Source organism: Crocodylus siamensis, chromosome 10 (assembly GCF_052110815.1).
Source record: "Crocodylus siamensis isolate JL-2025a chromosome 10, ASM5211081v1, whole genome shotgun sequence".
In the NCBI taxonomy this organism is placed as follows: domain Eukaryota; kingdom Metazoa; phylum Chordata; order Crocodylia; family Crocodylidae; genus Crocodylus; species Crocodylus siamensis.
In genome coordinates, this window is record NC_143404.1 from 33,873,755 (window position 1) to 33,892,707 (window position 18,953).

Consider the following 18,953-nt stretch of genomic DNA (forward strand, 5'->3'; position numbering starts at 1 on the left):
CTAGGTGACCTATGGAGGTCCCTTCCAGCCTTCCTTCTTTATGACTCTAACCAAGTAGCTTGAATAACTATGACTAAGAGCAGGCTTCTTGTTGGGGAAGGTGGCTTCTCACACTGTTCAAATATTGCTATTACAATCATTTTAAACACTTACAAGAATATTAGGTGCTCTTATGCCTTGAATATCTTTTAGTCCAAGACAAGGTATGCACAGTGCACCGGAGGAGGGGGAAGTGTTGCTGTTCTCATAGCACAGCTTTGCTGGCACAGCTTCATACTAAGAGAAGTTTGCTAATATAGTCTACCTGCATTCTGTTGCTTATAAATCCCTTTTTACACTGTGGGGAATTATGCGGCCGCGCAGTTTTCACATAAAAGTCATAACTGTGCATCATTGCATAATTTTGCATAATTTAACTACAGCAGGCTTTGTGCCTCCACCTCTGTGAGGTGCAGTCACAGAGACAAGCAACTGGACAGCTGGGTAAGCGCTCCTGCCTGCAGGAGGAAGGAAGGTGGGCATTGGGTTTGTAGGTGGGCATGGGGGTGTGGGTGGGGTTTGTGGGTGGGTATGGGCCATGTGCCATTTGGCCGGGTCAGCTGCTCGGCTCAGTACTTCCATGTGGGGCTTCCAGCACTCCAGCAGGAGGCTGCATGTGGAGGTGAGTGGGAGCCTGCCTGGCCCAGTGGTGTGTGACTCAGTGCCTCCATGTGCAGCTTCCTGCCTGAGTGCTGTAAACCCCACACGGAGGGCTGGCTTGGCCTGATGGTGCATGGACCCAGGAGCCATACACCATCAGGCCAGGCAGGAAGCCGCACATGGAGGGATGGAGTCCTGCACCATTGGGTCAAGCGAGCTCCATGCCTCCACATGCTGGAGTCCTGGGATCCCCACGTGGAGGCACAGAGCCCACCTGGCCCAATGGCACATAGCTCCTCGTCCACACACCATGAGGCTGGGCCAGCAGGCTTGGTGCCTCCATGTGGGGCTACCAGCACTGCAGTAGGAAGCCGCACATGGAGGCACAGAACCTGCCTGACCTAATGGCACACAGCTGCTGCCTGCAGTGCTGCCAGCCCAATGTCTAGACCTGGTCTGGTCTAAAGGCATGCGCCAGTGGGCTGGGCCAACTCTGCCAACACATGCAGGTCCTGGGACTCAGCCAGATGTGTACGCTGCTGGGGTTGTCTGCCTGCCACAGCCATGAATGCTCCGAGAGCCTGCTGCTGCTGAGCTGCTGATGGCAGGAGCTGTGTGCCACGGCGGGGAGGGAAGGATGTATGGTGGTGGGGCACATGTATGCACACACACACCTTTCACAACTCCCCCCACAAACCTTCACAAGCCCTACATGCTCCCATACCTCTTCACAATCTCCCACAAACCCCACACCCCTCACAGCCAGTAACAAACCCCAGACACAGGCCCATACCCCTTCACAAACCCCCCACAAACTCCACATACGCCCATACCCACCCCATCCATACAAAGTACTTGCATATATTTCTAAAGAAGGCTCAAATGGCACTATATTTAATTTGTAAAAAGTAAATAAATAAAAATAATTAATTTTGCATAAATTTTTAATTTTTATGTGCATAATTCCCTATGGTGTACCTTTTAGGCTATGTCTACAACAGGATTGTTTCACCAGTATATGAATATACATTTATTCCCATTACCTAAAAGATAACATCAGAGCTTGGCTTTGTGTGCCAGACTCCACTATATAGAAGCCAGTTCAGTTTGTCAGTTCTGGACACTCAGGGAATTTCTGCCTCCCCCCAGCCCTTCAAGCTGGAGGGAACTTGACAAGGTCGGGGGGTACCTACATTTTGTCAGAATATCTATAATGATTCAGCATATTGCCCCCTTCACTTGTAAAGTTGCCCGTCTCTGCATGAGAATGGCAGCACATGACCATTTCACTTAACTGGACAAAGAAATTGCCCCCAGCCCCAACCTGTAGGAGAGGCTTGTCATGTAAGGAATAAAGCTTTCACAGGAGTTGTAGATTTCGGAGTCAAATGTAAAGTTCACTTCATCTAAACTTTCCCTTAGTGAAGTACTATGCGTGAGCACAGCTGTATAAGTTATGTATCCTACAAGTTTGAAAGAAAGGAAAGGTATGTTTCTCATTTTGAAATATTAAGTATACAGGTATTTCAGTAATTACTGGGCACATAATTACTTGGGTATCTTAATTTCATTGTTCTCTCTTTCCTTTTTTGTCACCTGCCTTTTGAATTCTTCCTTAAAGAACATAAGTACCTTTTATAAAAACCTCTATTCATTTCTCCAGGTTTCTGAAGCCTAAAAACATTTTGCCTACTAATTTTGTTCCATGTAGTTGAGATTTTTTTCCATTATGCTTATAATGAAGCTTGAAATTAAATAGCTCTTGTCTTTTACACCAGCATAATCATAAATCTACAGAGCTCTAAGAATGGTACTCACTTAGTGGGCAGTACACTGGGAGCCTTTCTATCAGCATGGCACATTTTTCTTTTTAAATAAATAGTTACAGTTCTAAGTTTATAGCATGTTCTTAACTTTCTCTGGCCTTTTCTGCACTAGATACAAGATCTCAAAAGGGTCTGTGTGAACCTTCATTTCCTTTGCAAGAGTTGCAAGACTGTAGTGTTGTTTGAAGGTTGCTTAAAATGTTGTTCTTACCGTGAAAAACTGCACAAAATTCTTCAGAATTTTCTTTTGCAGGGAATTGCTAAATGCCATAAGAATTTTTCTGTTGGTCTTTTAGGCAATCGGGGAATTTCTGCCTCCCCAGCCCCCTTCAAGTAAGTTGGAGGGAACAGGTTCCACTATCACAACTGGAAAAAGGGAAGAGAGGAGTGCCAATGGATGAGAGCAAACAGTACTTCCTCATGCTCTTCCAGCTGGAGAGTATGTGCAAGTATTTGACTGAATTTTTCCACCTCTTTCAAGGGAGGCGAAATAGGGAAAGATGCAAGTGAGTCTCTTGAAGACTAAGAAGGAGACTAAAAAAAGGAGAGAGAGAAATCAAACATTGAAAGTTAAAACAAAACATTCAATTCAGGGTGAGGTTCGTCATTTCTAGTGAAGGTATTACGGTAAAATGGTATTTTCTTAGAGGGAATAAAATTGGTGTCAGAAACATTTACTGGTAGACAAGCTCTAGTTATTTTATCTAAATCTCTCTCTCCCCTAAGGTTGGAATGGAATAGTGGGTAGACTTGGTTCACTTTTTACTAAGTTGCTTTTTGTGATTTCTGTTAAGATTTAAGGTTTTCCACTGGGAAAGACCAACATAATATATATGTCTTCATACAAATGTTGACTAGGTGTCAATACTGCTGGGATGGTAGTTGCAGTGTAATTTTGAGTGACTTTCTTGTGCATGCTTGAAGGTTGCAGAAAATCAGCCAAAGGGTAATAGGTTTCCCCCTTATTCACCAGGAGTTGCATAGCACAGGGATTAGAGCACAGGGCTAACCAGCAAGGGGTTGTGAAATTGAATTACAGCCACTGGTCTAGTTGGATGCAGTATGGGCCTTATTATACCACATGGTGTTTTTAATTCTGATCTGGCATTGACTTGCTCTGGTATTTGACAGAACGTTTAATTTTTTTATATAAATTTTCTGATCTATATAGTAGAGATAATACTAGTATTTAACCGCTCTGATTTCCTTAAATATCAAATTTTATTGACTTGACTAAAAGAATGTTTTGCAAAGCAGACCACTCCATGTTAGAAGTAGGAACAGAACTTGGGAACTACTGGATCATAATCTTTCATTTATCAGCTAAAGTTGTTTTGACTTTTGCATTATGCTGTTTGCACTCCCAGTATCTTTCTCAAAAATCCCAAGAATAAACCTCTGTCTTCAAGCATTCACATAGGGAAGTGGTTTATACAAATGTTAGCATTGCCCAGATTTCACTAGAGGTACACTTATATATCAGTCACATATCAGATCAACATGGATAACAGAAAAATTAATGTTATTGGCTTTTTTTGGCCATTAATGTCACTGATAAATGTTGTGTGCATGTGCACAGCCATAGCACATTTGTGGTCAGGATTGCAGATGAGCAGCATGGAGAGTAGCATCCTAACAGTAAATCTATAGGGGGGAGGGAGCATGGGAGATGGAGCCTCAATCTGCTGCCCCCATTTCCCTTCCAACGGTGAGGCTAAGGCAGGGTGGTGAATGCGACCCCAAGGCTGGTGGCAGGATGGAGTCACAGGTGGCTTGTCCAGGGGGTGGGAGGAGGAGCTCCCCGCCACTATGTGCAACCCCTGGGGAGGTGTGGGGGGTATGTACTCCCCAGATTTGTGCCCAGGGCAAGGGCAGGCTGCCCATTGCAGGCTCAAGGCTAGGGCCTGTGCCAGCCTCTTCCCAGTCGGGGGCTGGGCCAGGACTGCGCTCTGAGCGGGCAGGGGCAGAGTGGGTGTGGAGCAGGCTCAGCTGCGTGGGGTGGATGGCAGTGGCACTGAGGAGTGGCTATAGGGAATTTTGGGGTGACACAATTCCCCCCAGTGCCACCCCTGCTCGGCACCAGGGATCTCAAGGAAAAGGCAGGAGAACAGAGTGCCCCAAGCAGGGGCAGCACTGGGGAGATGGGGCCTGGGGAGCTATAGTCACTGCAGAATTCCCCATCGCCACCCTGCCCTATGCAGCTGAACCGGCTCCAGCCCTGCCTGCTCTTAGCGCAGCCCTGGCCCAGCCCAGACCCCTTGCTGTGAAGAGGCTGGCACAGCCCAGAGCTGCCTGCTGCAGGCTCACCCTCACCCTGTACACAAATCTGGGCAAGGTACTTGCCCCCCCCATGCCTCCCCTGGGGGTGCGTGCAATGGTAGGGAGCCATCCCTACCCCCCCGTGCTCTGTGAACAAGCTGCCTGTGATTCCATTCCGCTTCCAGTCTCAGGGTCACGTTCACCACCTTGGCTGGGCAATGTCTGCCCCTGCCCCACTTCCTCCTTCACAGTGGGGACCTTGATCTGCCCCTCCAATACCCCCCCCCATAGTCTTACTGGCAAGGCACTGCTCTCCAAGCTGCTGGGCTGCATTCCTGTAAATCAGTTATTGGATTGGTATCGGCCAATATGGCTGTGGTTAATATGGTCAATATGGCTACCAGTATTGGCCAAGAAAATTTTTATTGGTGCACCCCTAGATTTTACTGGATATAAAGTAATATTACAGAATTTTTAATCCTAAGAGTAGTTAAGTAGCTATGATGTTTTGTCTGGCTTTGGCACCTTCCAGTACTAAGAGATAACACTCTTGTATTTTAGCATCTCTAGCACCTGGTCCAGATTTGTAAAGATTTAATCTATGTGCTGGGATATCTTGGCAAATTAAGCAATACCTTAAGGACATCTGGACTTCCAACTTGATATGGAAGAGGAGAAAATTTAAACAGACAGTATAGGTTTCAATGCAGTAAGGATCTGAGATGTTAGCTTACCTAAAGGAAAGATGATTTAACAGTTGTCAACCTACTTGTCAAAAAAAAAAAAAAGCGCAAGCTTTAAAGAAAAGGCCATAGGTACTCTTTTTTGATTATGGCTGATTGGGAACTTGAAGCTTTGTGAAATTCTGACATTTCAACTTCAGAATGAAAAGCTGAGATTTCCCATATTTTTTTAAAGTTGTCTTAGACTGTTGAATTGCTTGTTCCCATGGTGTTGGGAACAGTTCAGTATAACTTGCTGTGGTCAAAATTTTAATTAACTTTTACTAAGTGATATATTTTCAAGTCAAAATGAATTGAAAAGAGTTTATTAAACCAATGTTTAGAAAAAAAATTAGCAAACCAAATTGTGGAAAGAAATGTTTCTGCCAAATATGTTCGATTTTAAAAACACATTTTAAATATTGAAATATTTTTAAAATTTATTGTTGATGTAGTTGGTTTCCACGTCTAAAACTAAATGAAGCACCCTACTTGTACCAAAAGCTGTAATGCAGTAAGTAAGAACTAGTATTTTTTTTTTTTTTTTAAACCTGCAAAAGCAGTATGATGTAGCTCTGTTTCTGCAAGTTTTAGATTCTTCTTTTAATGGATAGTAGCAAAACATCAACTCAGAGGCCTTCCTGGAGTTAGTCTTTTTATGAGCCAGACCCTAAAGTGACCTGAAAAGACAGAGCTTTTCTTTGCTTTACGGTGAATGTCCAAGCTGGTTTCAGAAGTTCTAATGCATGTCTGAGACCTCAGTCATCCACTAAATGAACAGAAGGTAAAACTTTACATACTGTACATTTATAGGGTAAAAAATAAGCAGGACTCCATGTAATGGGGAAAAAACAGAAAAGGACAAATCTTTTCTTCCATTTATAACTCACATTAAAGAACTGATAGAAACACTTGATTCAATCTCTGCAAGTCAGTTTAACCTGGCTAGGCTGAATCAGTTTGTAACTGTACAGACGTCCCAGAAATGCAGGCACATGCCTGCAGTGGCTCAGGCTAGAAGCTGGGGGGGTGCTAGAGCAGCCCTCCTTTTCCCACAGTGCTAAGTTGAGGAGATCATGGCCAGGCCCCAGCAGGATGCTCTGATTAGGGAGGCACCCCCCCCACACACACACACACACACACACCCCCCTTCTGACCAGCCCAGCGGGGAATTTATAACGTAAGGAATTGATAACAATATTACCAGCTCTCTGTTGATTCTGCCTGTTTCCTCCTTCCCTCCTCTGCCTCCCATCACAGCATGTGGTCTGCTAGCTAATTGTGAGAGGTGTCTGTAAGGCAGAGGGGCCCCTTGTTGAGCAGGGAGGGGAGAAGAGACCAGGGAAAAGCCAGGCAGATGTCTGCAGTCTCTGCCAAGCTGCAACCAGGGAGCAGAGGGGATGGGGGACCAGCTGTGCTGTGATGCAGAGAGACCCATCCAGCCCAGAGACCAAGCCAGGATAGTGAAGCAGTCTGGTTTAACTTAAACCAGCAACATTTCTGACCCTACTAACTATGAAATGTTTGAGAAGGTAGAAACTTCTACCAGCTTTTCTTGACTGTAGTCTCGCCTAATGAGTATAATGACTACTCCAACTCATCTGGTTGATGGTCCTCTAGTTTTGAACCAATGGAAATGGACTGCTCTTATCACCTGGTAGCAACTTGTGCTTGAAATACTGTTTTTAACAGCAAGTCTAACTCTCTAAAATGATAGGCAGGAGTTGTGTTGTAGAGGCCTTCACTCAGTGTTGCACCGACAGTGGTTGCTGCTGATTTAGAAGAAGTTGTCTGAGAATATCAGTCTTACCCTGTCGAAACAAATAGATGCACAAGAATCAAATAATGAGAATTTGAGTTCCTTACATGAACTGTCACAGTAGCAGACACAAGAATTTCAGTGCAAAATAATCCCACAAGTGTCTTAATGTTGCAGCAGCTGTTTTTCACATGGATTTCCTACATCCACAAGTAATGCTTCTTATTTTATGTGAACCTTTTTGGGGTAAGAGATGCCTCATTTAAGACAGTGTTCTGTTTTCTCGTGCTAGTACCGTTGTTCGTACATTTTAAAGCTGAATTTTAAGTACAAAAATTCATATGGTCCAAACAATCTTCTAGAAAACTGCATCCAGTTTTCTTTTATTTGGCACCAGCACATTGGTTCAGTTTGTAGCAAAGAGGTATGTTGAAATGGCTGTATTTGTGCATTTCTCACTCTAATATCTTGGATGAAGTATCACTTAAGGGTAAATTAAAGCTCATTCATCCAAATGCTGGCAATAGTAGTAGCCAGCCTCAGGTCAGTCTTCCCTTTTAGGATATACAGGGCATTCTCTTGGAGGTGGCAGCTATATAGTCTATAGAATGTAAGTGCCTAGATATTGCATTAAAAAAAGAGATTTTTAATTTGATCTGTCTGTACTACAAGGGATATTTCTTTACTGAGATCCACTCCTGTTTCTCTGGTCGGAGTTGTCATTGTAGGGTGTTTTTGTCACTTTCTGAGGAAGAAAAAAGTCATGGTGGTTAATTGCATCTGTCTGTTTCCTATCATCACATCTGTGTGGGGGCTTGTGACAGTATAGGGTTGTAAGTATGAAAAAGGGAGCAAGAATTCAGTTGCTTTTTTGCCCTCAGAACAGAATTGTTCTTTCTAAATCAAATCTAGGCCTCTTGTGATATCAGTCAGTTTGTTGAGGAGGGTTTATTCAGTTAAGTTTTATTGCATGCAACTTTTGCTTACTAGACCTGCCTTTTTATATCTGTTTTAGAAGTGCATGACAACATGACGCTTTGCCAGTTTGTTTACTTTAAGCTAGGTAAGTAACACTATGTAGATGCTCATGGCCATAATATGATTAACTTACCCCTGCAAAATCTCTGTGAACTAGAAACATTTCATTCTTATTTTACAGAAAGGAAACTAAAGTATAGAAATGAAGTGACTTATCCAAGGTCCTATAGATTCAAGACGCCTCCACTCCACTGCAACAGAATTTAGAAGCAATATAGTTTTTATAGCTATTGGCAGTTCTGGCAGGAAAACTCTGAGGAGGATAACTAGCATCAAGGAGCTCAGAAGAAGAATGACTGATTTGCCCCCTTTTTTGGTGTAGTATATAGCCTTTTAACTATAGGCTTCATTACTGTTGTGTATTCAAGTTGGTTAATCTCTTGGAATTTACCAAATTCTGTTTGGGAAAGGGAAAGCCAAAGTCCTCAGTGATTTGGTTGGGTACTACTTTGCAGGCATTTCAGTATAACCTCAATTCAGTATCCACCAGTGTTGTTTGGACTCACTGGGACCCAAGCACTTCTGAAAATGAAGTCAATATAGAAGCTGAGGGCAGTAGAAAATCCGCCCATAGGTAGTTCTTGCAGCTCAAGTGTTCAAAAATGAGTTTGTCTTTTATATATATATATATATATATAAAAAAAAAAAAGTGTGTGTGTGTGGTGTGTGAATCCGTTTGGGCTCTTTGTTTGCCTTTTGTTTTTTGGGGTTTTAAGATGTAGTGCGGGGTTGGGTGGTCTTGCCAACCTGGAATATTTTTTAATGAGGGTTGACATTCTTGTAGCTGCAGATTCCTGTGAGCTGGAATTTTAAGTAAAATGATATATTTTTGTGTTTGAGAGAGCTGTATAATTTTTTTTATATTTACTAAAATATCAAATAGCTCTAGAATCCCAGAAAAAACGTGCACTGGCAACTTTGTAGTATTTACATGGCTACAACAGGTATTGATTTCAGCATGTATTCATGAGAGAATACATTAGCAGCTTTAGAAATGACCATGTAAGAATGACTTTTTTCAGCAGATGCACTCAATGTGTGCACCCAAAACCATAGCCACTTTAGTAGAAGGGGAAAAAAAAGGTTTATTTTAATTACCATTAGCTCTCTCTAGACCCAACACATTTAGTGTTGAGTTATATTCTACTGTATATCTTAGAAGAAAGTTTGTCCAGCTGTTGGCTTGTCTTCACTGGGTTTTACAGTTTAATAGGTATATGTAATGCCCTAATTTGACTGCTAGGTAACACTCAGTAGAAAAGGCTTGTTTAATTCCAGGGGTATAGGTTGTAGCCGTGTTAGTCTAACGATATGGGCAGACAAGGTTAGATTTCAGATACCAGATTTACTCAAAGAAAATAAATTTGTTTGATTCCATGCAGCTTATGCAGGCCACCACCATTTGTGGGGAAAGCTTGAGAATGAATTTTTAATTACCAAACTTAAATACATCTTAAAATAGAGTCCTTAATGAGGCTAAACCTGTAGCCATACAGTGTTACCCTTATAAAGTCTGTTTCAAATATACAACTGCAGTTTTGTTTTTTGGTTTGTTTGGTTTTTGGGGGGGGGGTGCATTGTTCTGTTTTCATATTCATGGCAGCACAAAGATTTTATTTTATTTTATTTTTTTAAGGCAGATTATAAAATTGCCTGAAAACTAAATTAAAAGGATTGCTGTAGGGGCAAAAAGCTAACAGTGACTCTAAAAGCTGACGCAGCTTTAACTGTAGCACTGTAAAAATCAGCCCTATAACTGCACAAGGAAAAAAAATAGTTATGCACTTGGAGGACAGTCATCCCAGGGTATGCCGCCGCTCTTGTTTACCCAGCCATTTAGCATTTGAAATGTACCTCTGATCTTGAGAGCTTCTTCAGCTTACATCATTCATCATTCAGTTTGGAAGCAAGAGAGGGAGAGAGATTTTCCACTGTAAATTTACTTGAGCTTTAGCATTACTAATGAAGTTGGTAAAAGGCTTCATTTAAGTATACATACAAAAAACTAGAACTGTTGGTTCCAAAATGATACCTTTTATTAGATCAACTGGGAAATTGCAAGAAAATTGCCCTTTTCTACAAGCTTTTGGGATCAAAGCCCCTTCTTCAGGCTGTGGGTAAAGTATAGATGGTACAAGATGGTAAAAAGTCTGTATAGGTAGGAAATAAAATTCATTTTTGCACAGAGGAAGCTGAAGATGGAAGGCTCTGTGCAGAAATGAAGTTTATTTCCTACCTATGGGGACTTTATACTTTTACCACAGCCTGATGAAGGGACTTTTGATCCCAAAAGCTTGCAGAAAAGGACAGTTTTCTTGTGATTTCCAAGTTGGTCTAATAAAAGGTATCATTTTGGAACCAAAAGTTCTAATTTTTTTGTATGTCTTTATGTCTCAGACCAACACAGCTGCCAAATACACCCCTCATTGAAGTATAATAACATGATTGATGTCTACCACTGCCCCAGGAATGTGTGTTCGCCAGCTATAAATGCAAAACTCTAGAACTCTTAGTTCAGAAATGATATCTTTTATTAGACCAACCAAGAAATCACCCAAAAAAAATCTTTTTCTATAAGCTTTCAGGTACACATGCCCTTCCTCAGACTCAGGGAAAATTTAAAGATGGTAAAAAGTCCCCATAGGTAGAAAATAAACATTTTATTATAAAGTTTTTTTGTAAAGGAAATTAATTTAAAAAGATAGTAGTAATTTTATATTAACTTTCCTAAAACTTTATGTAGAGCTGTTTCATTTAAAAAGCTCTCAACTTTCTCAGCTTTTTTCTAAAAGAATGTTAGCAACCTGGTTCATCTGTGATGTTACTTTCATTATATTTTGACAAGCCAAGTGACTGGAGGAGAGGGGGCCTCTAATTGTTTGTCAGCCAATCAGAGCACGAATAAAGTATGACAGACAGACGGACAGACGTAGGCTTTTTTAATATTAGAATTTTTGTGGGGTGTTATTTTTTAACTATTCTTTTGGGATCTTTTGCTGCTTTGAGCAGGTAGTTTTTTCCATTTCTAATAAGACAATGCTCAAAGTTCATCTTAGTTCATTTGTCTTTGTGCAGTTTTTATACCTCCTTATGTTCAAATGGAACTATATTGGAGTTCAAAATAGCAAGTTGTCATTCACTTGTCATATAAGGAATATAACTCACTTTAGTTTTATCCTTCTCTGAGAGATCTAATATGCAAAATATCTTCAATTACTAAACAAAATCTACCCTGTCTCCCTCCCATGTGTTCTAAAAGGTAGTTGTTAACAAGGTCTTAGTTTCAAGATGGCTGGTTAAAGAGAAGATGTCAAATAGAAGGTCAAACAAACTCTTGGCCCGAAATCCCAGCATCACAAGGATTCCAGGCCAGTTTCTGGGAATTCCAGCCAGTTGCTGGAATAATCTAGCGAATGTGGTGTTATGTATCGCAAAGTACCAAAATATTGTTAGAAACATTGTCATATAGTTTCATAAACTATATGAAGTAGTTTTTTTAATGCAGCTTTATCTATGTACAGTAGCAAAGGCACTTGCGTGCAAAGGTACATTTTTAAAGTTGTACGTAAACTGCATGATACTATGCCAGTTGATCACTGTAGGCTTGTAAAATTTTTTAATGCTTATCCTGTGAGTGTATGCTTATTCATGTCTACATGTTGTGATGAACATTCAGAAGAGAAAGGGGTTAGTAGATACGGTAATGCACTGTCAGTCTCATCCCTCCTTTGTCAGCCATTTCTTTCAGCCCTTTTAACAGATAAAATAGTGGGCTTCTAGCTTCTTTTTTTTTTACTCTTACATAGGAATGGGAATTTTAACAGTTACTTCAAGTGTCACTAAAGTGTTGCCCTTGTACATTCAAATAGAAACATCCTCTCCAATGAGTAAATGGGAACATTGAAGTTGTTCTTCTCATTTGAATGACTGTTGTTTTATGATCTGGTAGCCTGAGACAGAACAGATGTCACTGGTGATTGCAAATCTGTTAAATTGACTTAAAAGAATTTGGAGAGTGTGCATTTCTTGAAAGCTTACTGATCAGAGAAAAAATGAAAGGTTACAGGTTTTGCTTCTTACTGCAGAAATAATAACTTATTTTCTAAAAGTGTTCTTTTTTCTTTTTTTTAATCTCCCTTCAATATAGGTTGCCAATTTGGCTTGTTCCATCTCAAACAATGAAGAAGGTGTGAAACTAGTTCGCATGTCAGCAAGCCAGCTTGAAGCCCTCTGCCCGCAGGTAATGAGCAAGCTTGAGTATTTCATACATGAACATAAGGAAAAAGTATTCGAATTGGTGGGGCTGATCTGGATTTTGGGGAATGGAAACTTCAGTTAGAAACTTCTTCACTAATGATACCCAGCAGAAGAGCTAAACTGTAATCTAGGCTAAGTGATTTCTCATCCCATTACTACTACATAAGTTCCAATCTCAGTTGGATTACAATGAAAACTGCTAGATAAATCAGTGAAACCACAGAGTAGCATGTATGCATACTCATATTTTGGGAAAATGTGATATGAAGGCAAAACCGCTGTTTCTATCAAACACATCTCAGAATGGAGAGCTTTAATATATTCAAATGTTCTTGTCAAATAGTGGAGTGCATAAACATGCAGCTTTTCTTTGATATACTGGGTATGTTTAAACCATTTCAATTTGTGACTAGAATTACCTTTTGGATTCAGTCTGTTGCAAACAAGAAATCAAGTCAATAGAAGCACTAGACTGTACCAGGCTGTCACTTTTAATCACCTAAATCTTGATATGTAAAAACATCAACAATTAGGTAATATGAGTGAACTTGAGATCTTGGTGCATGTTGGTTCTCACAGTTCCTTAATGGAAGCTGAATGACAAATTCAGAGCTCTGAAACATAAATAAACCATTACAGATAGAATGGAACAGAAGTGTGTATTTGAAAATTACATTAAGTTTGTCCATTGGTTCCTGTGAGAGGGTGATCTGTCTCCTTAAGATTGTTTGTTTTGAATTTTAGGCTTTTCCTATATCGATGTATTTAGAAATTTGTGGTGTTCTGAATAGGTGTGTGAGAGAGAGAGAAATGTAAAAAAGTTTAAAGAAAAAAAAAAAAAGCAGCTGTAGCTTAGCTTCTTTCTAGTATTCTTGGAAAACCAGAAAAAATTAGTTAAATGGGCAAAACTACATGAATCTAAATGGCAAGCTTTAAAAAATGCTCTCCTGCTGGAAGGAATGTTGGATTTTGTTTGACGTTTTTTTTTTTTTTTAGCCAAGTGTGGAAAAAGAGGAAGAGAGCAGTATTTATTAAACACTAAAATTAGTTTGGCAGTTCTATATGGATTCGCTCGTGGACAGTGTCCATTATTACCCTGTGCAGAAAAAATAGAGTTTATAGGTTAAAAGTGGAATGATTTTGGCAGCTATAGAAAGGTTGTTCCAAACCTGTATGTGGTATGCATGAAGATGCTAAATTGATGAACACAGTAAAAATGTAGATACAAGAATCTGTCCTCTCCAGGAAGTCATCAAATAGACACATTTTTTGGAAGCTTCCTAAGTGCTGGGTGGTGTCCCTGTGCCAAGTCCCTGTATTTCAGAAGAAGGGGTAATTAAAATAATCAATTCTATTTCAGTATTTGTAAAAATAGACATATTGGATCATATTTCTGAAAAAGCCTACTTGCATCCATTACCAGGTGCAGGCACAGAATCAGAGGCTAAGTAGAGACCCTTTCTTTTAAGGTACTGGCAAAGCACAATTAACCAGATTTATCAGTCAAACACAGCATCCAAGTGTGATTTCTTTTTAACCTGTTACAGTAGGGGTGGGCAGTTATTTCGGCTAGAGCACCACTTAATGAGTTTTGGTGAGCTGTTGAGAGCCCCACACAAAATTAATGGCGAAGATATTTTAACAAATTATAGAAACAAAACAAATCATGTGCTAAAAATCAAACGTCTACTATAAAATATCTTAATTTTATTTAAAAAAATAATTTTTGTCCTGCTTTTTTTTAGTAGTATATAGAGAGGTGAGACACTCAGCCAAGGGAGGGTCCCATCCCCAGCAGAGCCCTGCCACCCCACAAATCATAAGGGAGTTTCTGCCTCACCCTGACATGTCCCTCAAGAGCCACCTGCACCCCAAACTGGCCTGCCCCTCATTTCTTTCCATCTACACTTGCTCCCATAAAGCCTGGGGAAGCCCAGCAGCCCCCTCTAGCCTGCCCCAGCTTCCAGCCAGGGTCATGCAGGTTGCCCCATCTGCAGCCTGGTGGCCCTGCTTCCTTCAGGAGGAGCCTTAACCCTAGCCCCAGGGCACTGGGGGCAGCCTCACCTGGGCAGATGGGATGGGAGCCACACTGGCTTCAGCCAGAAGGCAGCTGGTGGCTGGGCCAGCCCCTGCACTGTGCGGCAAAGCAGGAGATAGGTCCAGGGCTGGACTTTACCTGCTGGGAAGTGCTGAGGAAGCTCCACCACCCCCAGGCACGGGTGCAGAGCACCCGCTGCATAGTCCTAGCACCTGGGGTGACTTCCACCAGCTCTGAGCCACAGGCAGACAAGGAGCTGCCAGCACAGCCCAAGTGGGAGCAGCAAGGCCCCAGTGGGGCTTGCCTTAGGCATGCCATGAAAAGCCAGGTGGGCAGGGTTGCTTCTGCCCCGTGTCCCCTGCAGTGCCAGCAGAGGCCAGAGCTGGAGCTCTGCCAGGGCCTAAGCCTGAGTGCAGCTCACCCAGGGCCTACCCCACAATGACTGGCAGGTGGAGCTGCTTCCGCCCAACATCCCCTGCAGTGCCAGCTGAGGCCAGAGCCAGAGCCACCACCTGCCCACAGGCCAAACAGAATCAGCTGGTCGGCCAGATACAACACATAGGCCATGTTTTGCCCACCCCTGTTGCAGGGTGTATTTAGTCAGTGTCACGTTTATCAAGTTAGCTGCACCTCTTTTCCAATATGTCCATATGATTGCAACTCCTCAGATCTGACTAAAATCTGGTTTTCTTTGGGGAAAAAGCATGCTTCTGGATTCAATATAAGTCATATCACCTAGTATTTGCAAAAACAAAGAAATGAGATAACACCTATACCATAGCAAGGGATCATGTAGGAAAGTGAGAATGTATTTATTTAAAGGAAGTGTTGTGGCTGACAAGTTGAAATTGAAATGTAGTGTACAATAAACCAGTGAATGGACCATCAACATTTACTGTAGTGTGGCTATGTAGTCACTGCTTCGGGAGAATAAAATTCTTACTTAAATAATTGCTTACTGCAGAAACATGTGGCCCAGTAAGTTATTTAATCATAACAGCTACATCTTAATTTGCTGAAACTTTAATCTATGTTAGAGACTAGCCTTTGTTCTTAAAAAGGAACAAAAGTAAGGAAGTGAAAAGTATATGGTTACCATAGTATTTGGCTACTGGCAAACAAGGAAAGTTTGAATATAGGTTAAGAAAAATGTATCTTAATTCAATATGTGGGCTCTGAGGCTCTCAAACTTACAATTTGGTTTTACAGTAAAACAAAGAGGTTCATCTAAAAGCTCTACAGATGGGAATAGTTAAATTTGCTTAATATGACCATGTTCTTGAAAGTTAGCTCTTGCTAATGATTCTATTTGATTTTTCCCATGCATGAATCTCCAGTTAATCTGTTTGAAACTTAAACGTCAGGAAAGCATTTATAATATCAAGAATTTATTATTGGTTTAGGAAAAAAACCTTAGGAAAATCATACACGCCAGCCATCATTTTTTTTTCTTTGTCTTTTTTTACTATAACTTGTACATTAAAAGCAATATGCTAAGCATTAAGGTTCAGTGTGACAGGAAGCTGATATAGCACCTACGGACCCATCACAGGCAGTGGAAGACCTAAACAGCATGTGTTTTCTTTCTTAGAAGTTAATTTTTCATCTCACCTGAACTTATTCTCCTTGTGTCTACTAATAGGTAAACAAAATTCTCAGACCTCTCAGGATCAGCATCATATAACTTAATGACTGTATCGTATTACAGAGGTGGTGTGTAAATAATAAGGAAAAGCAAAGACATTTGTAGTATAGGTATAGATGAGGAAGGAACAATAGCCTTAACACGGCAAAATACTGTATTTATTTGAATAGATTATAGACAGATGGGCAAAATGCAGCCCAGGGGCTGGATGCGGCCCGCCAGGCCATTCTATCCAGTCCACGGGGCCCCTAAACAATTTAGAAAATTAATATTTATCTGCCCTGGGATGCCTGTCATGCAGCCCTCAGTGGCTTGCTAAAACTCATTAAGTGGCCCTCTGCCCAAAATAATTGCCCACCCGTGTTATAAGATGACCTCCGATAATTAGATTCTATATATGGAAAATGTATAAATGTATTATAGTTTTCCAGGTATAGAATATAATTATTGGAGGTTTGCCTTGAATTTGTGCTGGAGCAAGGAAAATAAATCTGGGGGATCACTGCTTATAGATATCTGGTAAAACAAATGGTAACATATGCTGATCACACCTACTGACAAAGCACACAAATGTTACCAACCATGAAGATTCCTGTATAGAAGCTGGCAAATGCTAAGAAAAAGTTGAAATGTAATGTAAATTATGTTTGCAGGATTTTTAAGATGAAAATTAGACATGCCCTGTGGGGTTTTTGGCTCTCCCTGTACCTGCAGTATCAGCCTCCAGTCCACTGATGGCCAGGAAGAGGCCATCTCTTTTCTTTGTGCCAAAGACCTTGTATACAAGTATATTTGACTCTCTTCTTTTTACTCTCCTCATTGACAGGCTATTTCATCTCTTCTGAATTTATAAACCAATGAATACCTCCACAAACTATTCCAGTATCAGTGAAGGTTCCTTGAGGTATTTTAATTGGCACTTCTGTAGAAATAGACGATCTCAAATGCTGAAGACAAATAAACACGTTAGTACAGAAAACATGGCTATCCAGCTTTCTTCAAAGAGGACATGCAGGGGGGCAAATAAGATGAAGTCAGAACCGCACAATAAACTTGAGCAGATATCTTCATTTCTTATATCTGTCAGGGTAAGGGAGATTGGGAATAAGCCCAAAAAAAAGGTTGCAAGTAGCAGTAGATGTTACCACTTAAAGGCTGAATATTTCATCACTGGCAGAACTTACTCGGTGGACTACAATATGAGAACAGCTTCTAGCTAAACTAAATCCCTGAAGCTTGCTAGTGTGTCTTACACTCAAATTTGGTGAAATGCATAAATAAACAGCACAAATAGAAGAATTTACCATACTTATTTTTCCACTAATTCTTAAATTTGATTTTTTAGGGAGGGTTGGATGCATGTCTATGTAATAAGTCCCCCACGTGAGAACCCTTTGAAAGTGATTAGATGCTAAGCTAGAAAGTTGCTTTTAATCCAGACTAGTGTGTCTGCACAGGTTGTTACACCAATATAACTATAGGGGCGGGTACCCATATAGAAAAGTCCAAAGTGTCACTTGCACTCCTGTAACATGTCAGAATGAACCATTTAATGTAGTTATGTTAAGTAAACTGGGACAAATAATTAAAAAATCAAAGCAGTGATTTTATTTTTTGCCCTTTTGGTTTGACAAGCATATCTCATTTACTGGCAATACTCCTAGAGAAGTTTAAAAAAAACAGTCTCTAGTTTCTTGTATTTTATTTTGAGGCACTTCAGTTTACTATTGTCTACAGAGTTTTTAGCCACATTGAAGTACACCACGGGGTCAGCACATCAGGCATGATTCCAGCATGTAAATAAAGATGACTTGACTGTTCTTAGCAGGAACATCTTTTGCATCTCCACAAAGATGGGATTCTGGGGGAGAGGGCTTGCAGGGGAGATTTTAAAGAAGGATCAGTCTGCATTTTGGATGTGCAAAATTTAATCCTGAACAGTTTTAGTAGCAATTAGTAAGCAGATTCCACTTCCTTTAAAGCAGCCTTTTTGTAACCAAAGTAACATTTTTACAGGTGTTAAAAGCATCTAAAAAGGAAAGCTTTTGTTCTTATTTTGTATGCTTTTCCTCATAAGCAGACCTGTTGACTATATTGTACCCTCTGCTACCCTCCCAAACTTTTTTTCTCTTAGTCCCTTTGGTTAGGGACAGACACTCAAAAAGCCTGAGCCTGAATTGATTCAGTCTTTGCATGTTTGTCTAACCTGGCTAGGCTAAATCAGTTTTGTAACTAGACAGAGAAATGCAGGCACATGCCTGCAGTGGCTCAGGCTAGAAGCTGGGAAGGCGCTAGAGAAGACCTTCCTTTCCTTCCAAAATGCTGAGCTGAGTGGAGCACGGCCAGGCCCCGGCAGGACACTGTGAATAGAGAGGGTTCCCTCTGCTCCTGACCAGCCCAGCTGGAAATGTTTATCACTCCTAACTCAGTGTTTATTCCCCATGAAGTAAACAGAGGGACATTACTGGTTATCTGTTAATTCTGCCTTTGTCCTGTGTGCTACGAGGTAGCCTGCATGTGATCTGCTAGCTAATGCTGAGAGGTGTCTGCAAAGGATGAGAGATGCCTGCTTAGCAGAGTGGGGCAGGGGGAGCAGAAGCCAAGCAGATGCCTGCCGAAACTGCCCAAGCTCCAGCCAGGGAGCAGAGGGGAGGGGCCAGCCCTCCTGTGGAGCAGAGAGCCCCACCCAACCCAGAGAGCATGCCATGCTGGGGGAGTCTGATTTAATTTAAACCAGCAAGGGGTCTGGACAGTCATTGCATAAATCAGT

The 18,953-nt window shown here is 41.2% G+C and overlaps 1 protein-coding gene across 2 annotated transcripts in view; it reads left to right on the forward strand.

The window, feature by feature from the left end:
* Positions 1-18,953, forward strand: part of CTNNA1 (catenin alpha 1) — a 179,234-nt gene that overhangs the window by 131,098 nt on the left and 29,183 nt on the right. For both annotated transcript variants that reach the window (XM_090064372.1, XM_090064371.1), the window contains one exon: positions 12,391-12,483. In XM_090064372.1, the coding sequence (XP_089920498.1) occupies positions 12,391-12,483 (93 nt within the window). The remainder of the gene's footprint in view (positions 1-12,390; positions 12,484-18,953) is intronic.